Source organism: Corvus brachyrhynchos, unplaced genomic scaffold (genome assembly GCF_000691975.1).
Source record: "Corvus brachyrhynchos isolate BGI_N302 unplaced genomic scaffold, ASM69197v1 scaffold142, whole genome shotgun sequence".
Taxonomy (NCBI): Eukaryota; Metazoa; Chordata; class Aves; order Passeriformes; family Corvidae; genus Corvus; species Corvus brachyrhynchos.
Genome location: NW_008237226.1, coordinates 5,374,507 through 5,398,222, shown reverse-complemented (window position 1 = coordinate 5,398,222; position 23,716 = coordinate 5,374,507). Strand labels below are relative to the sequence as shown.

The 23,716-nt window shown below is 36.0% G+C and overlaps 1 protein-coding gene across 2 annotated transcripts in view; it reads left to right on the top strand.

The window, feature by feature from the left end:
• The window catches only part of SLC25A13 (solute carrier family 25 member 13), a 101,896-nt gene that overhangs the window by 61,873 nt on the left and 16,307 nt on the right, over positions 1–23,716 (top strand). For both annotated transcript variants that reach the window (XM_017729312.1, XM_008629924.2), the window contains 6 exons: positions 138–222; positions 2,412–2,496; positions 2,951–3,109; positions 9,738–9,790; positions 10,729–10,809; positions 22,933–23,073. In XM_017729312.1, coding sequence (XP_017584801.1) covers positions 138–222; positions 2,412–2,496; positions 2,951–3,109; positions 9,738–9,790; positions 10,729–10,809; positions 22,933–23,073 — 604 coding nt within the window. The remainder of the gene's footprint in view (positions 1–137; positions 223–2,411; positions 2,497–2,950; positions 3,110–9,737; positions 9,791–10,728; positions 10,810–22,932; positions 23,074–23,716) is intronic.

The window sequence follows — 23,716 nt, the reverse complement described above, 5'->3', positions numbered from 1 at the left end:
CCTCTCCCTCTCCTCTGTTGGAGCGGGAGGTGGTGTTGGGGAACAGGAGAGTGTAGCGTAGTGGCCACATGCAGGTATCTTTTAGTGATCTGAAAACCAACCTCTAAGCAAACATTAATGTGAATTAATTTTCTCAGGCGCATGACGTTAGCTGATATTGAAAGAATTGCTCCTCTGGAGGAAGGGACGTTGCCCTACAACCTGGCTGAGGCTCAGAGGCAGGTAAGAACAGAAGCCAGTACATTGCTATTGTTTGTTTCCAGTGCTAGGCAAATAGACAGCCAACCTCTTCCGGTGTTGTAATGTAAGTTGCTTTTTTCTTGTGTTCTGTAATAACTGTGAGGAGTAACATGTTGTTAGAATTTATTTTTTAACCTGTGTCATGTTCACTCCACCTCTTTTCTATGCCCCCTTCCTCTTGGGCTGCATTTGGATGGGTCAAATGTAATTTACTTTGGAAAGATAAAAGATACAGGAGTGTCATCCAGCCATTCAGTAAATATTAGATGTATACCTAATTAAGGTGTTTATGTTTTGGGATTCCATTGCCCTGTGTTCTTTTTGATGAGGGAAAAAGACTTCCTACTTCATATATGGATGGTGAAATTCAGCATCTAGCCTATGAAATGGCAGCCCTTGTTCTGAACACACATGCATGTTCCTGGCTTCACAGTGTTCTCTGCTTTGCTTTATGCTCTGCTGAATATCAAAATAGGAGAGCTTTTAGAATAGAAACATCACAGTTTCAGTAAAAGTATTAATATTCACTGCATGTCCAAAACCTAAAGGATATTTACTTTCAATGGTATAACAGCAAATGGACTTTTTTTTGGTTTTGAGGCAAAAAGAAATAGGAGTGCTCTTTAAATGTCAGACCTGTTGATTTTTTAGTTTTCATACTATTTTATCATATTTGTATTTTCATTGATACAAGCTTCTATACAGATAGATTTAAAACTAACCTTTCTGTTTCTTTCCATCTCTATTTTAAGGCAGTCTTGACTTTGTGTCTTGTGAGACTTAAGGGTTTTTTGTTGGTTTTCTTTTTTCCTGCTCTGGGTCTGTGCGGAGACGCCAGTTTGACCACAATGAGTTGATCCAGGCTACATTTTTAGGACTGCCAGGCCGTAAGCCAGGCCTCTGTGTATGTGTGTGTGTACACATGCATCTCTTTTGCTTCTCTTTTTTCTTCTCCTGCCTCCCCTACATGTGAACACCCCCACCGCCTCTCCAGGACAGTATCTGGGGTGGTGGTTTGCTGTTTGTTTGAGCAGCGACTAAATGGTGATGATGCTGGGATGAATTCAAATGAGTTGGCTCCCAAAGCTCACCATCTTTTCCTAGAAGATTCCTAAAGGAGTTAAAAGTATTTGCATTGGTCTGAATATCAAGTAACATAAGTTACAATAGGTGGCAGTAAAAGGTAGCCAAAAATGTGTGATGAAAGTAGCAGCTTCTTCAGTTTTTGCTTTGGGGCCACTGTCTCAGCTACCATGGTTTGCGTTCTAAGAGGCAAGGACATATGAACCTGCTTAAATCTTACAATTTCTTCTGTATATGTGTTCTACCTTTTCATTTTTTTCCACCCAATTCCTTTTTAATGTCAGCTGTTTGATGCTGAGACTGGAAAGATTTTCAGCTACATTGATATCTTCAATCTGTTTTCTGGATAACTCCACTTGTATGGGAATAAACTAAAACATAAACACAGGAAAATCCTTCCATATTTTTATTTTGTTCCTTTACTTGCAGTATGCTAAAAATAACATATTGCAAAAAGTGATAGTAAGTATGGAAGACTGAATGCCCCGCCCCTGCGGAAATTTTGTTTTCTTTATTATTTTCTTTCATTGGATAGCAATTTTAAATCTGGAGCACTTTTGAAATTTATTTTTCGTTGGGTTGAATCTAGCATTCATAGACTGTGAGCAAAATGAAATTGTGGGGGTGCTTCATGGAACCTTATTTTCCTTTAGCTAGTATGAGTGAACAATGCTTGCATACTTGTTTTGGTAGCCTGGCAAGTAATAGGTATACCTGGTTTTGGCGACAGTAGAAAGAAATTCCAAGCTGGAGTTGCTTTTAGCTGTAGAAAATTAATGACTTAAGGGGGCAATATGTAAGCCCTCATTTAGACCACATTTAGACCATTGATTTTAGAGTTGTATAATTTTGTTGTAGTATCAGTCTGTTTTCTTTGCTATTCCAATCTGAAGAGGCTGCCTTATATGACACTTAGAATTCAGTGGAAAAGAAATAATAATTGAGAACAAAATCTCTGGTGTACTGAGGGATTTTTTCCAAGTATCCATATACTTATATCTGTCTGATCACGAAATGTTCTCTCGGGAAATGAGATGTTCTGATTATTTTTCTTGTCTTTCCTTTTGTTTTAAATCCTGCCTTGACAGAAAGCTTCAGGCGATGTGTCTCGACCTGTTCTCATCCAGATTGCAGAATCAGCGTACAGGTTTGCCCTTGGTTCAGTTGCTGGAGGTTAGTCATGGCTGAGCAAAAGAATATTCATCTTCACTGTTTGGGTTTTTTCTTCTTTTCTTTTGCCCTTCTTTCCCTTCTGCCTCTCATTTAAGTTTGGAAGGTTTCTCAGACTTTCCTTTGGAGCTGTGTCTAAGGGATGGGATGACTGTAAGATTGAAGGGGAAAGGATCATCTGGTCTACAAGAATTTTGGAATTTATGAGCCGTTGCAGTTTCCAGGTGACATTGCTATCTGATTTGTCCCCAGACAAATTTCAGGAAAATCAGATTAATAATGAGGTAGGACTGGAAAGTGCATTTGGTTAAAGCTGTGGTAGTTTAATGTATCCAGAATATATCATGAAGAAAAAAGATACAACTGATATGCTAGATGTAAATATGAAAGATGACATTTGCAGTCAAACAGTGCAAATGCAAAATCATGTTTTCTAATATCTTGATTTTGTTTTCAGCTGTTGGAGCCACTGCAGTCTACCCAATTGATTTAGTAAAAACTCGCATGCAAAACCAGCGTTCTACAGGCTCTTTTGTGGGAGAACTTATGTATAAAAACAGCTTTGATTGCTTCAAGAAAGTGCTACGTTATGAAGGTTTCTTTGGGCTTTATCGAGGTAAGTTTAAAAGGTGTTATATACTAATGATAAGATGCTATTAAGAGTTTTGTGTGACTGGATTTTTAAGTCTTTTTAGCTCAGACTTCAGTTTTGCTTCTTCTCTCTTACAGGGGAAGGATTTGCAAACTTCTCAATAGTTAAAACTTCACTGTAATGAGAACATTTCTGTAGGACCTCTCTGTCCTTTACCTCCTCATCTGCCATAGGGCAACATTAGCAATTTCCTACAGCAAGTATATATTGTTAGTAAAATTTTCATTTCCTTAGCAGTCCTTAGTGCCAAGAGTGTTTTGTCCTGTTTGGTAAGAAGTTAGATCATGTGTGGGTTTTTGTTCTTTGGAATACTTTTTGTTGTATTTCTTTTGAGACAAAAAAGTCTCTGTGTACCAATTGCATTTGCTTCAGTTATCATTGGAAATAGTCATCTTTATCAAGTTTTATGTATACCTTTTCTTAGGTTGTCACTGTGGAGTCAGGGAGAGTGATTCGCTGGGTTTCATCCCACTTAGCTTTATATATGTAACCAAGTTAAGAAGTTACCTGTTCCAAACTGCCTTTGTCAATGGAGAAAGCGCCAAAAGCTATTGATTCTGTTTCGGATGTAAATCATCCTCACTTTGGCTGTCTTGGATAAGTGCCTGCAGTTAAATGGTGGCTTTTTTTTTTTCGTTTTATCCTTGCCCTGGTTGTGGCATCAGTGGTGTCAGTTCAGGTAACCTCGAAGAAGTCATAAAGAATCAGGAACCTCAGCATGAGATTGCAGTTCTTCTCTGTCACAGAGTTAAAGTAAATTACATTTCTGGTGTCACAATTATTGAGATCTTCTATCCCCCTCTGCCGTATTGATAGGGTAGAATTTGAAATTTGCATTATTTCATTTTCAGCCAGCTTGCTTAGAATCTTCTTTTCATTTTTGAAAATAGAAATATTGTAATGAAAGAAATAACTTGTTAAAAGCAGTTGAGTAAGGAATGAGGAACAGAGGAGTTTGGTAACATATTGTTAAGAACTGGCAAAGTTATGTGTACCTTAAAAAATAGTAACAGTTCATAAAACAATGTGGGAAACATCATTAAAACTAGGTGGTGTGATAGGTGTGCACACTGTAACATATGACCCAAGCTACTAGAGGTTGGCTAAGTAGCTCTTCTGCAAAATACAGACTCTGTAATTATTTCAGCACAATTGGAGATGGGGAAGGCTCTGTTTGAGACAATTTTTGGAGTAGACATAATAATTTAATAAAGAGTACTGGCATGGTCTCTATTTTGTAAGGATTTATAGCAATCAAAATCTTTCAAAAGTCCCAGTTACTAGCTAAAGAACCAAATGTATTCCTTGCAAATTTTCGTCTGCTTCTTCCAGCATCCTGAAAGAATAAATAAGCAGAATTCCACTCTTGCCGCCTCATGTCTTATTGAAATTCTGAAGGACAGTGGTTTTTTTCACCTGGAAAAAAAACCCCAAAAACCAAAAAACCCTCAGAAATGTCATAAATGCATGTTCTTAACTCCATTTGTTTGTCCTGAATTTGGAGTGATTTTTTTCATTGCCAAGTTTAGGGAATGTTGGGAAACTTCATTGGTATAGCTTGTCCTTCCATCCCCCATCGTCTTTACTACTTTTCAGTTTTCTAAGGAATACTGAATAGTGAAATCTCAGTTTGGTGGAGCTGAACTTCTAAGACCAGGCCAATAATCTAATTTCTGGATTATACAGTAGAGCACCATAATTTTAGAGGCAAATTGAGACCTGCGTTTCTACAAATTCTCTCCTTAAAGAGCATCCTGACTTAGCTCTTTTTAAAGAGACAAATAGAGAAAACTGCTTAAAAATCTGGAGCTCCCTCTGTGCAGTTCTGTAAATTTGGACCATTGCCTACTTTCCAAGGAGATGATGTTGAAGAAAGTTTAGCAGCTGAGTGCAGAGCAAAGTTTCCGGTTAAGCTTGAGAGGACAAGAAAATTTGAAAGGAGCATTTTATAGGTTAGTGTAATTACCCAATGTAATGCAGTAAATGTATAGCAAGAGTCATCTCCTCCTAGTCTTGAATCCTGCACTAGGTAGGACACACTACAGAGTACATTACTTTTTGCTACTCATTGGTCATGGCAATTCTTTCTTCAACTGTGATTTGTTCAGGGTTAAGTCAGTGTGGGTGGTTTTGAAGGAGGGAGTAATCATTGGCAGACTTCTTCTTAGCTGAATAGATGCAAAAACTTTTAAAAAATTGTACTAGAAACATTTAGAGCAGTGGTCTCTTTTTCATGATGGACTTCAAGAAAGCAAGCAGTAATTATAAGCCCCACTCTGAACTCAGCCATTTTGGATGATATTTTTAATGCAAGGCTTATATTTCTGTCCAACTAAGTGAACTGATTTTTCTTTCTTGTATCACTGGTTTTTTCCAAACTTGGAAACCATGTTTTAAACCACCATCTCAGATAAGGATAAATTACACCATCTTGTGGATATATAGAGATCACTGAATTTGGTTTGATGTCAGTTTGGTTGTAAGTATAATCAGTGTTGCCACTGAAAAGACACTTGGATTAAAAAAAAACCCAACAAAACCAAACATGATATAAACCTCTGTAGAGTCTTTATAATATGGATTATATGAATGCTGTGTTGTTAGCATATTTTTTAAGACCATATCTGAGATAAATTTTTCATCTGTCTCTCAGCATGGCTGAAAAGAATGCTCATCTCATATACCTGTAATTTACTGTTCTGTCTACATTTATACCTGAAATGCGTATTTAGAAACTCACAGGTATTTTTATATATGCAAATGTAAGAAAATTTTGAAAGCTGTGATTTGTCAAGATCTCTTCCAACTGATGAGGTCACCTTCATGTCATAATAGAATTTTAGTCAGAAGTCCACCTGATGAGTCACAGAATGCTTCACAGACTTAAGCAGTGCATCCAGTAGAGATTGTTTCACCCATACGTGATAGAAGTTTCATGGGAAATTTAAGTACCAGAGATAAAATGTAGTTTAGGAAAATGTTTGGTGACCATGCTGTTAATGCCACTTTGCCTAGAGGATGGAAAAGACAGGAAATGCTGTTGAAGACACTGTCATCTGTGATCATGAACTGTTCAGGAGCTTGTTTGTTAGTTTTATTTCTGTTGATAGTGCTTCTAGCCCTGCAGTCACTCCAAATGCCACCTAATTTAGATTTTAATGATTTGATCATCATCCAGCTTCATTATTACTGATGAACTCCCATGCTAATGGTGTAATAAGACTGTGGCAGAAACTTTCCTTCCAAATTATGCAATGGAATACTGTTTATAGAGACTGGAACTTCAAGCCTGCTTGTACCCCAAGTTCTGTCAAAACACAAAATTTTCAGGAAGTACCCCATTTCCAGTCTGAGGGAGTGTTTTTTGAATGGCAGGTGGTGATTAATTGTCCAGTTTATTGTGTGACTCCTGTAATTGAAAAATTCAGCAGTAATCCATTACTGCGTTCCTGTAAGATGCCCTAATGGTGTCAAATATTTTATATAGACCGAGTAACAAAACCTTCAGTCACTTTTTTTTTTCTAATACGAAGGGAAAATCACATCTATTACACAGTGTGAAGCATCTCTGTTAGATATCTAAAAAAATACTTTGGCCAAGTAAGATTTTTTTTTTTCTCAGTGCCATCAGTATAGCTGGGCTGGCTGAGCTGTTGTGTACATATTCACAGTGTATTTAGACTGCTTTCAGAACATGTACAGTGTCACAAACTGAATGCAGCTCTTGGTGCTCTCTCTTGCACACACCTTCACCTTCCCTGAGAGTCCCACTATGACAGTGTGTCACATATGAAATGGTACATTGTAATTCCTGCTAAAAAGCCTTGGATATAAAAAATGCATTGAATAATATGTTCACTATGTACTATTCTAGCAGGCTGCCTATGTGCAAGGTACTATGCTCTGATGTTATAAAAGGCATGTATTTTTAAGGCACTGTCAGACATTTCTAAGCCTGTTCTCCATCTGTGTTTATATCATATTGCTGATCTGCTAATGCATAGTTAACACTGAGAAATTCCCACCGTGTCAGGATAACCCCAGCAGAAACATGACATTATCATATGGGGCCCTTGATGTGCTTTCTTTCTTTCAAAACCTAGCATCTTTATCATGTTTAGAAAATGTTCGACAGTGTTTCAGGGCTCCCATCAAAACAATAAAGAAAAGATTTAATTTTGATGGTCATAGCATATAGAATGCACAGGTACCACTAGAGATAGCTTTATTGCATAGGTATGAGTTCAGATGAAGGGTCCCTCTACCTTCCTAAGATGCTGGAGACAGTGGGCCTAGCTGGTACCTGGTAATGCTATAAAACATAGTCTTAAAATTCATGCTACCTTTTATACAATACTCTGCTGTCTTGCAGTAGATATATACAGCATTATATGTAATTAAACTTAAAGAGCACTTTTATACTATAAAATCATTTGAAGTAGAGGCAGGAAAAGAGGAAAGTGCTCTGGGTTTTGGTTGTTCAGTTGGGTTTTTCTAGTGTTGGGGTTTTCTTTAAATGCTGCCTATTTTATTAAACTTCTCTACCTCAAAGTTTTATGGAGAGCTTTGAGTCGTAACAGTCCCATTCAGATTTGAGTACAAAAGGAAAGAACCAGATGAAGAAAAAGATAACTTGTGCCAAGATAAACCTATTTTCCCTATGGCTTTACAAGTGCTTTTACAAATGCAAAGTTTTGGGAGCTGAAAAATGGTTAAAAGGACATCTTTGATCAGTTCAGTGAAAACGAATTTGATTTGTCTTGCTAATGTTGTTTCTAAGACTGGAGGTTTATACAGATAACCAACTGGACTACTTTTATAATTTTCATATATGGAATGTCTTTTTCTGTGATTTATTTGATAAAATATGACTTGAAAGTCATGGTGGGGTGTAGTAATATATGTATATGTGATTTTAAAATTAATGACCTTTGTGTTTAAAATTATATCTGCTATATCAGACCTGCTCTAATTTTACTGGATTAGGTTTAAGATTAGGTATTGTACTTTTAAAGTATATGGAACATTTTTTTTAATCTCTAAAGATATAAATTAATTTGCCATAGTGTTTATATAAAGCCAAACATGTCCTATAGCAAGATGTAAATATTATAGCAATTATGAAGATAATTTTGTAATGAAAAATATCCTGTTCCTTTTATATTACTGTTTCCCTCATAGTGCTGCAGATAATGTAATATTTAATTACATCATTCTGAGTGGCTTAATGGTTTTTCATTGAGGTCTGGTTTCAAATTACCTGTGCAAGTAAAACTTTTTAAGAAACTCAGATTCTGAAATTTAACTTACTCTGCAGAATCTCTTGGTTTTGCACAACTTTATATGAACTTAGTGCTACTATATTTTTTAATTTGAATATTCAGTCATATGATCATAATGCACCATAGTTGTCTTGGTAAATGTTACATGTATATGTACGTCAGCTGTATAAAGACATTACCATCTAAATACGGTTGGGTCTCCTGCTACCACAAACCAAATGGTGCTTTTCTTCAGTGTCAATTCCTTATTAAGAGCATCAGTAGGAACCAGTAAAGCTGATGGATGGTGGCAGGGTGGAAGAGCATGTACATTTTTGTGTGGTGTTCTGACATTTAGCTCTTTGGGAAAATGCTTTTCAGCAGGTTAACTTCTGGAAGTGGAAACTTAATTGGTTTTTTTTCAACAAAATAAAACCATGGAGAGGTGAAAATGTCAGGCTTTGTAGAAAGTACCCAAAGGTGCTGCCTGAGCTGCTAAAACAAAGGGCTCTGCACCAGGAGCTCTAGCTGGGGTGATTTTCTCACATTTCTGAATGGGGTCCTAATTTCATTATGCTGATGAATGCTTGCAACACCATTCTAGCTTCAGGCTTTGTTGGTAAGCTTTGCCTATTTTTAGGCTGTGTCATTCAAGTGTTTACAAAATATCGGCCGTTCACATCAAACAAGTGAAGCTGGCAGTCAGAAATTCACACTTCCACTTCTGTAACACATCACTTCTGACAAAATAAAATAAAAACTTCCATACCTGGGAAGAAAGCAACGTAATTTCCTTTGTTTTAAGAACTGATGATTTAGCTGGGCAAAGAGCTCAAGAATGCAGTCATACATGTTTGAATGTTTTGCAATATTTTGATTCCTATCCCCTTCAGTCCTTCCATCTAATGCCATTCTTTTTGTTAGAAAAAAAGTACTGAGGTTTTGACTTTTGAGGTGGATGCATTGTGTATCTCACAAAATTAATTAGAAAGTCTTGATTTTTGTGCGGAGACACAGAAAACAGATGTTAGTTTAGGACGGTGCTGAAACATTTGGCAAATCTATATTAGTGTTTAAGCATAAAATGAGCTAGTATAAATTAAAAAGAAAAAAGAAACAAGTACATATAGACACATACACATAGCACTTGAAGTGGTAGCACCAAGTTTGTTCTCAAAATTGAATGTTTAAGTACTCTCATTATACATAATAACACAAAATTGCTGTAAAAATCGCCTGTTTCTAGGTGCTGGTCTCTACATATATTTGTTGATTTGTTTATTTAATACCAAGTTACTCAATGCCTTGAATTCTCTATTTCCATGTTACAGGTCTGTTACCACAGCTATTAGGAGTAGCACCAGAGAAGGCCATAAAACTTACTGTAAGTTTGTAAATGGATTGTTTTCACATTTCTCACATTGTAAAATGCATCAAATTACAATTAGCATCTGTTAATATCTGACTTGTGAACAGTACAAGTGGCATACAAGTCTCATCCAGAGGTGTACATGTACATTTTAAGAATCCTATTGAAAACTTACTTTTGGACTCACTCCAAAATATAAAAAGCTCATTCAACTTGTTCAGCTCATCTGGTTGTTTGTAAGTAGTGTAGAAACCTTTGGTTTAACTTCTTAACAAATCAGAATAGTTACTTATTGGAGGGCTTTTGTTTTTGTATCTCCACGTGGTTCCTGTATGTACGATTCTAGTGCAACAGGAGATAGATAATATGAGCATGTAGTGAATTGTTGGTAAGAAAGGAACTTGTTTGTGGTTTTTTTTTTTCTGAATGGTTTTACTTCTGTAATTTTGTTAGTTCTTGAGTGTTTGTAAGGCACTTAAGAATTTCTTATTATAACCCAATCATAATATATTGTTTATTCACTGATAAGGTAATATTCACCAAAGCTGGTAGTATGCATTAAAAAAAAGAAAGGTGCTTAATGCTACTAATTGAATTGTCATTGTGTTAAAGCTTAGTATTGAACATTCTGATATTAATTTGACATTTTATTTAAATTTTAAATATAGTGAGCACTTCTAAAATATCATTTTATAATTTTCTGATTTTTAAAATTACTTAATGATGATACATTTTTTCAGTAATAAGTATTTGAATTATGCTGCAAATTTTTTTAAGAAAAACATAGCTTTAGAATATTTGATATAAAATCTTAGACTTTGATTTTTTTAATATCTTGTAGTTTGGTAGCTTAGTGGATGTATTTGCATTTTCATTTGCACAGAATTTGCAGCTGATGAGTGTTTTCTCTGACCTTTTAATTTATTAGCTTTCATAAATGTTTGTCTTTTAAGGTTAATGATTTTGTGAGAGATAAGTTTCGGAGTAAAGATGGATCTGTTCCACTGGCTGCAGAAATTCTTGCTGGTGGCTGTGTAAGTATCTTTAATTTCCTTCATATGAGATTCATGAAAGTGCAGTTTATACGATTAACTGTGTGGACTAAGGCTTCTGTTTAACCACAGATCCGGTTCAAGAGACTCTACTAGAGCATCTCAGTTCTTTCCTAGATAGGCCAGCCGTTGATGAAAGGGTAAATGTTTCTGTGCATCGTGCCTTTTAACTGCACTCTCTAATTCTCACAGCTTAGAGTTTGTTTCCTTAATAAAGAATGTCTCTTTATTCATGTTGGCTGTAGCTTATGGCCTAAAGAGGATTCATGCTAACCTTTCCAGAAGTTAATAATTAGTTACTACTTTGTGGCACCCACTCTGCCACGTCACTTCTTTCCTGATGTGTTATTGCACCCACTAATTTTCACTTTTTGCAGTGATACTGGCTTTTTGAAATGGCAAAGACTGCTCATGCTTCTTTGAGTTCATAGCAGACGTAGGCTGTGTAATGTTAACTCCGTGCATAATGCATTCCTGAATGTAGGCTGTATTTAAAACCCACTAAGATTTTAGGAGTGTTTTCCTTGCACAAAGTAGTATCTTAATGAACAACTGGCATATCACTGGGTAAATGATAATACTTCACTATTTGGTCTAGTTCTGTCTGTTCATATTACAGGTTACTGTATCTGGTGTATTGATTTGTTCTAGCAAATGTAAATACTTTAGGTAAAATGAATAGTTGTTCAAAGACCAGTACCTTTTACAGATAAAGAGCACTGTTTATTTAAAACAGCTTTGATCACTGGGGCAGAGCAATGTTGGTGTGTTCTTAATCTATCTTTGTTTCTGCTGTCATAAGACAGATGAGGTCACATTTTCAAGCAGCTTCTACCTGTGTCGAAAACTACAGTGAGCAGCAACTTAATAAAAAAAAATGCTTGCGTCTTAACCTCAGTACGTGCAGAGATGTGTGCTGTATGTGCTTGCAGAAAGTGAACTACGATTATCTGAGCCTCAGGGTGCAGTGGCTCGGTTGCATTGCAGGCTGAGAAGCCCTGGCTTTCTGTAATTCTCAGGAGATGGGGCAGGATTTGGCTGCTGTCTCACTGCTCCTTCTGTTTGATCACTGACCTGTTGTAGACTGCCAGGTAGGATCCCCTTGTTCTGTAACTTTAGGAGCATTCAGGGAAGAAAAAAAGAAGGGGAGGGGGAGAAGAATGTGGGTCTCTAAAGCCCTAAATAAAAAAGCATGCTGTAAATGAAAGAAAAATGCAATAAAGTGCTTGCAGAGTAAAAAGTATTTGCCCCTTACACTAATAAAATGTCTCATGAACATTGCAGCCACAGAGAATTCAGCAAAATTTTCATTTAAAATGTCATTTGATCTAGAGTTTTTATTTTACAGACTGCTGTGAGTTTTTTAATGCAGTACAAAAAGCACTCTTTACAGAGACCTGTCATTCATGAGAGTGCTGCAGCAAGCTTTTTTGCCAGCAGTTCATTGTAAACTAAGGATCTGCTTTAAGAGATAGGTGGTTTGAGATGTATTTTAAATGTGCTGTAAATGTTGGCTTGCCCTAAATTTATATTAACAGTGAGATGCTGCATAAAGTTGCAGCAGTAGACGTGCAGTGGCAGAATGCCCTGAGTTTTCTTTTTAACTGTGGTGCTCCACTCAAGGGCATAGTTTGGTGCCAGGTACATAGGTTGCAACTTGTCTCTTCAGCAGGTGGTCTTTGGGTTCTTCTGTAATTTTAAACCCAATTCAGACTAGCAACAGAGACTCTCATTACCAGTGGTGCCCTGGGTTTTTTGGGGTGAATTTTTCTCTCATGGTGTAAAATACGAGATGCCAAAGACAGGCTTTCAGCATTGTATTGGCCTCACTTTTTGTCCCCGTTTAAGCCATCGTGAAACCTGTGATTTCACTGTGGAAGCAGCACGGACAGTGTTGAATGCTTGAAAACTGTCAGTCTTTGATTTTTACCTCATTTCACAATGTAGTAATCATTTATGTGGGAGGCAAGAAGACAGGAGGGCATGATGTGTTAAAGTCTAAAAAGGGGAAGCCAACTAAGATGAATTTTCTAAGACACCTGCCCTACCACCTTTCTGCTTTCCACGTCTAAGTCTCAGCTGGGATTGTGTTGCAAACACAGATTTAAATTTTTCTTCTTCAGTGCTTCTGTTTCCTTGGAGTGTATTCATTGCTTATGCAAGAGCTGAGTGCTGGGATGCATGCTCGTTTGTAATGTTTAAAATAGCAGCCCTGTGAATACGGTATAGTAATAATACCTAAGAAAGGGAGGACAAGCAGATACTTGGATGGTTTGGGTTGTTCAGTAACACAAAGGGCTTTGAAGGGGTCAGTATCACCTGAGTAGCTCCACTCTGCTGTTTGCCCAACCATTGCCAGGCATTGACTTTTAAGTCCCCAAGGAGTTCACTTTGCATCATAATTACTGTGAATTAGTACACATGGCTGACTTTTGCACTTGTAACTAAAGCTGATTGTTTCATTGAACAAGTCTTTTTCTGTTTTGTAAACTGTTTTCCCTCCTAAAAAAAAAAAGAAAAAAGAAGAAAATAGATCATTTATTTCGTGACCTTGTGGCACTTAATTCAGTTAACAGCCTGTTTCATAGCTTTTTATTATGTGAAGATGAAAGCGATAGGGTGGTGGAGATTTTTTCTTTTTGAGACCCCCAAGAATATAATTAAAAGTATAACCTTTATACTTAAGGACGGCTGTTATGTAAATTACTAATTCAAGATTTCCATCTCCTTTGTTTGTAAGAAATTTTCCTAATGACTACAGTATTTGTTACCCATAAAAATGCGTGTAGCTTTCAGATTTGCACAGTGCCTGACACCCACCATGAACTCTGATCTCTGCTGTGCATTTCGGACTCTCATCACTCATGCAAACCCTATATAGCCCTTATCATTATTAGACGAGTAAAAAGCTTCAGTTTCAAGGCACAGTGTGATGATGCTGTAGAGCTATGATCTGCTGAGCATCTAAACCACAAAGCTGACTTAACCTTATTGAATTAAAATGGGCACGAATATGCTAGGTTTGATTTCTGCTAATGCTATAATTTACCTTCAGAGTTCTTTCATAAAAGGATGTGTAAGCTGTAAGTACAATTTGAAATACTTTTTTTAGAGTGACAATAATCTTGAATTTCTGGAAGCTTTATTTCATGGTCTTTTGCTTGATTTTATATTTTAAATAAAAAATAATTTTAAGTCATACCAAGTTTAGCTGCTTGCTTTTTTTAAACTTAATTCACTTAAGAGCATCTGTTGAAAGTAACCTGATTTTTTTTTTAATAAAGTATTATATATTATTCTTATTTTTTGAGTCATATTAACACATTGAAAACTCTGTTTGTAAAAGAGTAATAAAATAAATATGTTTGGGGTTTTGAGACATTACCTTTAATACTAACTTTTCAGGTGAGACAGTCATTTTGCTTGGTACCTTACATAAAACAATTCCACATGTAATGAAAAAGTTACGTTTGTGTAACTGGGGAAGAGATGCAAATATGCAAAATAAAGAGCGATATAAAATATAAAAGAATGCTAAGAAAAACAGAAGAAGGATTATAGCATGACTAAAAAGAAACAGCTATGTAATATATGTTGCCTTGTCTGCATATATTAATACGGTGATATCGGTAAGTAGGAGGCTTAATTTTCAGCAAGAAAAGAGAACTACGTTTTGCTTTATTAACCTTTCCTCCTGCTCTCCCTTCTCCTCCTGAGCATGGAGTCTTTTCCTTCCCAGCTGCTCAGTGTGTGCTCCCTATTAGCCAGCTTAAATCATGTAGCACAATACAATTACAGATCCCATACAGATCTGCTTTTGTTTAAATTGTCAAGGCAATTTTAGGCATATTTCGATAGACTTTATAGGAATCATAATAAAGTTAAAATGTTAAATTGGACCTGCTTGCACAGCCTCAACTCTGCTGTGGAACATAAAAATTAGATATGGTTAAGATGGAGTGCAAAATCCTGCCCAGAATTAATTTTTATAAAGGAATGTGATGTGAAGTTCCAGGTGAATTGTGCCAAATAACAGATCCAGTGCAAATAGTTTTATTAAGCTACTTAAAACATGTATTTTATGTTTCAGAGAGTAATAAAGAGAAGTCCAGATCTAAGCTACATTTTCTCTGTGGCATTGCAGTGGAGGCAGAGGGGGTATAAATTGCAATTCCCACATTTAGATCTCTTACTTGCAAAAATTCAGAGATTTGGAAGTTGTGGACTAAAGGAAACTGAGGGTGTCATTCATTCATTCTTCCATTGTTCTGAAACCTAAATATGATAACATTCTACTATATTTGATGAGGGAAGCTGAGCTATGGGTAAAATTAAACTGAACCTTATATATGCCAGGGGAAAAAAATACCTGCATGTATATCTGAAAAAAAAAACAACCCCAAAACAACCAAACAGCTGCTGTCACACAGAAAAGTTTTGGTCTATTTTATTGAGATAGTTAAATAAAGATGGTAATCTTGACGATTGCTCTTACGACCTTTGAAAGCAAATGGCATATGTCTCTTGAACACTTAGCAGATTTATTCTCAGAGGTCTATTCTTCCTGTGGTTGAGGATCCATTACTTTCAAGGGGAGTTCTACCTGCTTGTGTATGCCCAACTTTCCCATCTGGTTTAAGGAGAAGCTCAGAAACTCCTAATACATGCTTTCTTTTCTTGATTAAATTTTAAGCTATTTTCTTTGTGCATAAAATTGATGTTGTTCAATAAATTAATTAGATTTAAATTCTGTTTAACATAATGGATATAATGTAACTGAATATACTATAATTAATTAGGTATTTTTAAAGTGTAGTTTTGTTCTCTGAACTGCTATAATTGTAGATATTTTCAGCATGCTGAAAATCATTTAAATTAATTGTAAGTGTTTGGTACAAAAGCCCCAACTAGATCTGGACTTAAATTTTAATTCACATCTGCAAACGCACTGTATTTCAACACTGCTCTGTTTTAATTGTCTCTGATAAATTTTCATCTAATTTTTGATTTAAGCCTTATGATGAGGTTTGGGAAGGCAGCATACAGTAGCATGATAGCCCTTCCAAGAGGTTGTACCAAAGGGTAGGAAAGTTCCTGGTGTAAAGTTCCTGCTTCTTTTTGTCCTCACCCCTATTTCCTTGCAGGTTTGGATGTTTTAAAAATACCAGTTTGCTAAAATTTTCACCCAGTCATACCTACTTAAACTGGTCTTTCCCCAAATCAGTAATGAATTTTGCAGAACTTGATTTCACTTTGTTTTGAATTTTCCTTTTGGATCAATTAATCTTAATTTTAATTTTTATTTCACAAAATATTTTTCCATTACAAATTAGAGATACTTTCCCATTTTGCTTTCCCTCTCCTCTTTCTTTTAATTTCCTTTCTCCCCTGAAGAAAAGAGAGAGAGAAAGAGAAAATTTTTCAAACTGTAAAACAAGGAGGGATGCGTAGGTTTAGGTTGATAGGTTTCTGAGTCCAGAACCAAACAATCCTGAATGCTTAAAAAGTCAATTTTTTTCCAACAAACTTCCTATTCATTCAATTTGAATCTTATTCTTTTTTCTCCTATTATGTTAGAAATAATGACTGCAGAGTTTTGTATAAATGCACACTGCAGTTTAAAACATGTATTTGTTTTGACAATTATCTTTTATTACATAAGCCTTTCTCTCCTATTACTACTTCTTTTACTGGCAGTAAAATATTACAGTGTTTACCAGTGAAGGTTCAAAAAAACCCCAAATCCAAAAACAAAGGCCTGAGCTGAAATCAGGAATTAAAATCTAGCTTTCTGTGAGAAAAAGGAAGATATTTATGATGTCACAGTAATTTATGATGTGACCAAGAAATAATGGGTCACAGTTTTAATACAGCTACCATGCCTTAGGACTTGAAAGGTCTGTAAATCATTAAATGATTCTACAACTAGTCAAAATACACAAGTAGAGCAGACAGAGCCAAACGTTAACATATTTGACAGGTCTGTAAGTTAATTGCTTTTATAATGCCAATCAAGTAGGCTCCACTTTGATTTTTTGGCTAGGCTTCTGAGAAGTGAATTACCTATAACGTGGAAAATATCAAATCCACAATTTTAATTTTTTTCCCACTGCAGACTTGGTCAGTGCTTATAACAAACCATACTCCTGTTTGTTTCTGTTTAGACAGGTCATTAATACTCTGTTGTAGGACAGTCCTCACAACCATTTTTATTTATGAGCACTTTTATGTGAGGATTTGACAGAGCTTGCAGTACATTTTATGTGGATTTGGACATTAACAAGACTGTGATTCTAGCAGTGTTTGCTGCTTGAGCTGCACAAAGTAAAACCTTAGCCAGACCAAGGGAAGGCTGTCCTCAGAAGACAAGAAAGATTAGCTAGAGAAAAACACAATTCTGCCTGAGCAGCATGGAAGCTGTTTCTGTGATAGCCTGACCAGGGTAGCGAAAAGCAGATGAGTGAGGGCTCAGGAAATCTCGTGATCTGAAGAAAAGGTATTTACTATATGAACTCCCTTTGCTAAAGAGCATTACCAAAATGCTGTGTATGTAGGACCACAGACGAGAGAACACAGAATAGCATGAGATGGCTTGTCTTGATTTTTGTGGCCTGACTTTATGGAAAGAAAACGTAACGTAGAACCAAGCTTCTGAGAACCCAGTATGCTTTGCTCTTGACATATTGTACCATGAAATTAGGGTTGTCACCTTTGAGATCTGTAAGGAAAACAGTCACTTTGGACTGCTGTCTGTTACTTGGGAGCTTTTCTGGTAACAGGAAAGTCCATAGTGAAATCCCCTCTGGAGCAGTTCAGCATAATTCATCTAACACTCTTGGGATCTATTGCCACACAACCACCAAGACTTTTAGAGTAGTTCGAAGCACTGTAGTGGCACTCTGTAAATCTGGCTTCTAAGCCTTGTTCTGTTGCAGAGTTGGTATGTGATTTTGTGGTAAATGATTCAACAGTTCTATGCCTTAGTTGTCCTTTATTATACAATGAGGATGGTAATTCTTCCATTCTTGAAATCCATGGTACATTTTTAATTTTTTTTAATTTTTTTTTTTTTACGACAAGGAAAATTCTTTATTTCGTGCCTGTACTTAAGGAACCTTGACTTTAATTAGGATTAATGGATGCTAGGAAATGCACAGGAAAACAAGCTGCATCTGGCAGCTGGCAAGGAGTAAGGGCTTGGGACAGAGTATGATATGCAGTAGGACTGAATATGAGAAACAGTTGACTAAAAATTTTGGAATTTGCACCTGCTTGTCTTTTGTAAATTAAACAAGTAACCAAGACATTGTAGACAATTTCTTTTGCAGAGGTTGATTTTTGATAGTTGTATAATATATTGCTTATGTATTTTAATGATTGCCATTAATTGCTATAATTGCAATCCCTGGGGGATACTGTTGAGAAACATTAACACTCTAATAGCAGTAGTAATCCTTTCTTCATCCGTGAAACCAAAAAAGAGAATATCTGGTAAATTGGATGGGATGCAGAATAAAGATCCAGGCTGACCCCAAAAGCTGTTACTGAGAGCAGGAAAGGGGCTACAATTTGAAATAGCTAATAAGGTAATTAGGGGAACAAGAACATTTGATGGTCAGTAGCACTGAAAGGGAAAGAATCTAGTACTTTCTTCTGGAATGGAGAACAGAGAATTTCCTTCTTTGATTGCAAGCTGTATTCTCTTCAGAACATACACCAAAGCTTTCAAATGGAGATGTGAAAGCCTGAGGAGAGTTGTGTCTGGTATGCTCATTTCTTAGTTAATCTTGTAAGGGCACAAAAAGCAGTTATATTAAAAAGAACAGGAATTTCTTCTCTCAGTGTAATGAGGAAAATCTGTTTATTTTCCAGTAAGTTTATTGCAGAGTGAGTTGAATACATGAAGAAACAGAAAACATTTTGACTTAAACTGAAGTATTAAGTGATTGCTACTAAACTTTTTTTTTTTTTTCATTACAGACTAGGCCTTATTTCTCCATGGACAAAAACCCCAACCAATCCTCGACTATTCCTACTTCTTCTTTCTGTTCAGTAAAGTAGGAAAGTAGCAGGAGACATGATAGATAGTACTGTACAAGACTATACTGCCATCGAGAGGTGTTGGGTGATATCATAGCAATTGCAGAGTTAAAGAACTGCAGAAATGGGAAAAAACCCACCTTCTTTTTAAAAATTCACATGTGTGTAGCTGCATAGCTGGCTGACTTTGTTGAAGCACATTTAAAGGCATACAGATTTCTAGTTGTGTGTGTATTAATCGTTCTTGAATGACAGTGATATTTCCCTTTCATTTTCTTGCTCTAAATCAAACAAGACCGTAAGTGCTTGTGATTAGGTCAAATGTTAAATTCGTTCAGAATAATATGGGCCCTTTGTGGGCCCTTACAGATAATTATCTATGCGGTACCTCTGGGTATATACTCCTATAAATAACTCAAAAATTGTAGTTTTTACTTTAATCACATGATAATAACTGAAAAGTAATAGATTTACAGTCAGATCATTTGTTTAAAAAATGATTGGGAGAGGTGATAAGGAACTGGGAATTGAGGGTATTCAAGTTTGTAACTTCAGTACAGAAAAATTGGTGTTACTGGGAACCATCTGTATTAAACAGTTGATGAATTTGATTTTTCTGACACAGTGGAGAAATCATTAAGCTTGAGCAACCTGAGCTTAAATGGTGTTTATTCTGGACAAAAAAAAAAAAAAAAAGTGGTTTTCAAATTCTGCCCTTTGGGAGCTTATTTCAAATTTTATAATTAAATACATTTTTAACTGCAAAAGCTAGCAAACCAGAAGGCAGTATTCTTCAACTTTTGGCCAAATAAAATAAATGAGCAGGGTGATACGATGTGCTGAGGATATTTTGTCTGGGTTTTTTTCCATACCAGTACTTCAAAAAGACTGGAAAAAAACCAGAGTGATGAGATTTCTTCCATTACATTCACTATGCTAAAACTTAGAAAGAAGGCAGAAGCCATGCTATTGTGATTCAAGCTACTGATTTGGAGATCAGGATATCTGGAGACTCTGACAAGTTGTGAATGTTTGAGCAGGGAGGAATGCACACACTGGTCGTACAATTAACCTGTCTGCCTCAAAACTCCTCCTTGTAAAACCAGAGTCATTGTACTTTCCTCACAGAAGCACTGGGAGGAAATAAATTAATATTTATGAGACGCTTGCATTACTGTGATGATGAATAACACAATAGGAGTTACCAGTACTAGATAAGCAAGAAATCATTTCATTAGAGTACAGTAGCCATCTCCAGTTTGCTTCCCCCCCATTTTGAGAGCAAGGAGCTGCAGTTACCAGCGCAGATGCTCAAACAACAGAATGATCAAAGCTCCCCACCAGGCGACTCTACTTACTGCCACTGAAACTGCCTCTGCACAGGCTGATAAACCAGCCTCCCTCTGCATCACGAGGCAGGCAAGTGGTAGAAACCCTCCTACTGAGACCTCTGTCAGGTATTGTCTGGCTCATCGCTTTCAGTCATTCACCGTTTGATTTTGGAGTATATCTTTGATCAAATTCAGAGCATGACAAAGGTTGTTCAGGGAGTTCTGGGCTAGTATCTGGACAGTTTGGAAACACTTCACTGGAAATGACCAGTGTCTCTCTTCAAACCTGCTGTGTGGGCAGCAAAATCTGTAGTGCTTTTAGTACTGTCTGGTGCATGCAGGTCTCAGTGTTTTTAAAAATTTGAGTGTAGTAAGCTTGATTGTATGAAGTGGGTAAATAATAGCATCCATGTTTTTAAATAGCAAGCTGAAGCAGAGGAAGTCCTATGTGATTTAGCCAGAGCAGCAAACGTCTAATGCTGGAAGTGTCAACACAGCCAGTTGGGCATGTAAACATAGGCATTTGTATGTGCTAACACCTGAAGTACTTCCCATCTGTTTGTATGGAAATTATATTATATTGAAGTTATTTGCCTTTATTCTCCTTTAAAATCAGAGATATGTTTCTACTTCCTTTCTTTAAATATGACATTCACTTACAAACATTTTTGTAGATTTTTAAGTTGTTCAATGTTTTGGTGCATTAATAGCAATAATAATACTAAAACTGAATTTTGTTGTAATCTTTTAAAATTTAATATGTTTTTCCTGTAGTGAAAATTAAAGGAACATTTCTCATGGAGTCATGGCACAATAAACTGCAGGAATATCTACTGAGGGAAAGTACTTTAATTGTGCTAATAGATCAAGTGATAAGAGTTTTTAAGTAATGTGTTTTAGAAAATGGCTGTGGTGTAACAAACTTTCAAATGTACGTTATCACCTGTAATTCAGTTTTTATCATCTTTAGGAAGAAAAAAAATATATATTGGCTTGTGGGAATGCCTAATAATTGTAATACCTACACCAAAATTGTTATTAAATAGGAATATGTAATTAATCAAAGAACTTTTCCAGGATTATTTTTATTTATTTTGAGAATTTTCAAGATGAGTAGACATGGAAAAGAAATTTTTTTTTTGTTTTGAATGCTTACTTATTTAACACGTTTCAGCTTAAGTGCAAAACTTAAATTAGCATATGTGCCACATAATTTATCAGTCTAATTTTTGATGGCAACAAGAATAGCAGTTTTATATATACCAGGATTCTGGTTTGGTAAAAGCAGTTAAATTAAATTATGCCAATTTGAAAGTCAAAACCAGTTGAGTTACACAAGAGCATGCTTTTTCTGGTCAAAATAGGAAACACTTGGGATATTTCAGGGGTTATGTAAAGACTTTAATTTGTAACCACATCGTGTATGCTCACTCTGAGTGGTAGACAAGAATAGTTGTTCATGTGATTTGCCGTTTCTTCAGCACATTATTTGAACCATATTACTGAGCGTATTTCTTATTTTGAATGATAGTTAATCTGAGCTACAATTAATTATTTTAACACTGGGATAATATAAAAAAGATGTGTATATGGTGTTTACATACTAGACATCACTACATGCAAGTGCTTTTAAACACTTATTTCATTTTAGTCATTACCTTCTAGAACAAAATAGTTGGTTTGTTGTAGGGAGGGCAAGGGTTTCCCTTTGCATAGTTCGTGTGATTTCAGAATCTAGAGGAGAACATAGCTGTCAGGCCACAGAATTACGTACTTAACAGAAGTTAGAATGACACTCTGTTGAATTTGAGCCAGAAGGAGTTTGAATGAGTATTTTTTTTAATACACTTAGGTAACCTTTGCATTACTTTTTTTTCTGGTTGCAGATTTTTAGCTCCAGATCTGTCAGTGTAGTGGAAAGGCTGTGCCCTAAGTTACATGTGATGAATGAGATGAACTTCACAAGAAGTAAAGGGAGTCCAAAATGCTTGCCACTGCTGTGTTTTAAATCAGACTTTCAGAATTGGTTGAGTGGTGTCTTCTCAACAAATGGAGACTAACACATTGAAAACATTTAGTGGTTCTCGATTAATAGAATCCTTCAGTCTGTAGACTTTCTTTTCTTTAATACCTGGTACCTAAATAATGATGTAGAGCTCAGACTCTTGAATCAAATGGCACTTAATGGCACTGAAACTGGTAGTTCAGAGGTTTTTTTTTTTAAGGAAAGCACAATATACTTGCAATTCTGTTTATTGGAATTCATGTGTTCTTTGTTGTATGAACTCATGTCAAAATTGAAAAAAGTTTCTGCCAGATTTCTACTCTTCAGCAGTATGATTTCACTTTCTGTATACTGCACATCACAGCTTCTTTACTAGTTACTATTTTTTCCTTTTACTTCATTACTTCTGTTAGAGTGTTCTTTGCTTGTCAGTATTGCATAACTTGATGTTGATGACCGTGTTCTTGCAAAAAGAATTTAGCTAGTGTCTGTCTGATGTACTGCAGTGTCCTTCAGTGGGTGACCTGCTTCCTTTCTGTTTTTCCTGACCACTCATGTTGTGGGGGAGTAGGTTTCTTACCTTGGGAGGTGCTCTAATACTAAAACTCTTGTCTGCTAATATCTTAACTGACTGCAGCAGGATTGAAAATGCCTTATCTTGAATGTAGCAGGATGCACACTGCAAATATTGTAGCAGGTTAATATATTGATTTCTACTTTGAATTTCAGGCTGGAGGTTCTCAAGTAATCTTTACCAATCCACTGGAAATTGTCAAGATTCGATTGCAGGTGGCTGGAGAAATTACTACTGGTCCAAGAGTTAGTGCCCTCAGTGTATTAAGGGACTTGGGTTTCTTTGGTCTCTACAAGGTATGTTTTAAAAAAATGTTTAAAATAAGCCTATTATAAATCTTTCAAATGAATGTATAATTTCAGTGTTCCCACAAACTTTCATAGGTGGACATAATTTTATTTTTTAAAAGAACAATTATTATGTGATATTTTCATTTTTCAGTTTTGATTAAGGGAAGAAACTGTCTCATCTTTTTGAGCATGTGGTTTTTGTAAATCTTACTGAGACTTCTTCTCTCACTTCAGCAGGTTTAAGGTTCATTGAGTATTAGTTTGTGATTCCTGATATTCTGCCAGGTGTAAAAATAAGCTTATTTTCATCTGCTACATGATATAGAGCTTACAGTTTTGGAGCTTTGCTTTTGCTCTTCTGTGTTTGATTCAGCAACTTTCCCAGATGTCATCGTTCATTTGGTGATGGGAATTAATTGCAGCACAATAATAGTGAAGAAATACAGGCAGTAGGAGCCCAGCATAAAAATAAACTCCTAAAGCAAGCTTCCCCTGGCTTCCTTAGAAGAATATTTCCCTAAATAATACCACGAAAAGCTGCCTTTGTGAGTGTATGCTACAGACTCCACAGTTCTGCTTGCTACATTACTGTCTTCACATAGATACATAAATACGTAGAAGTAAAGTTAGGTTTAATGATGGCAGCAGG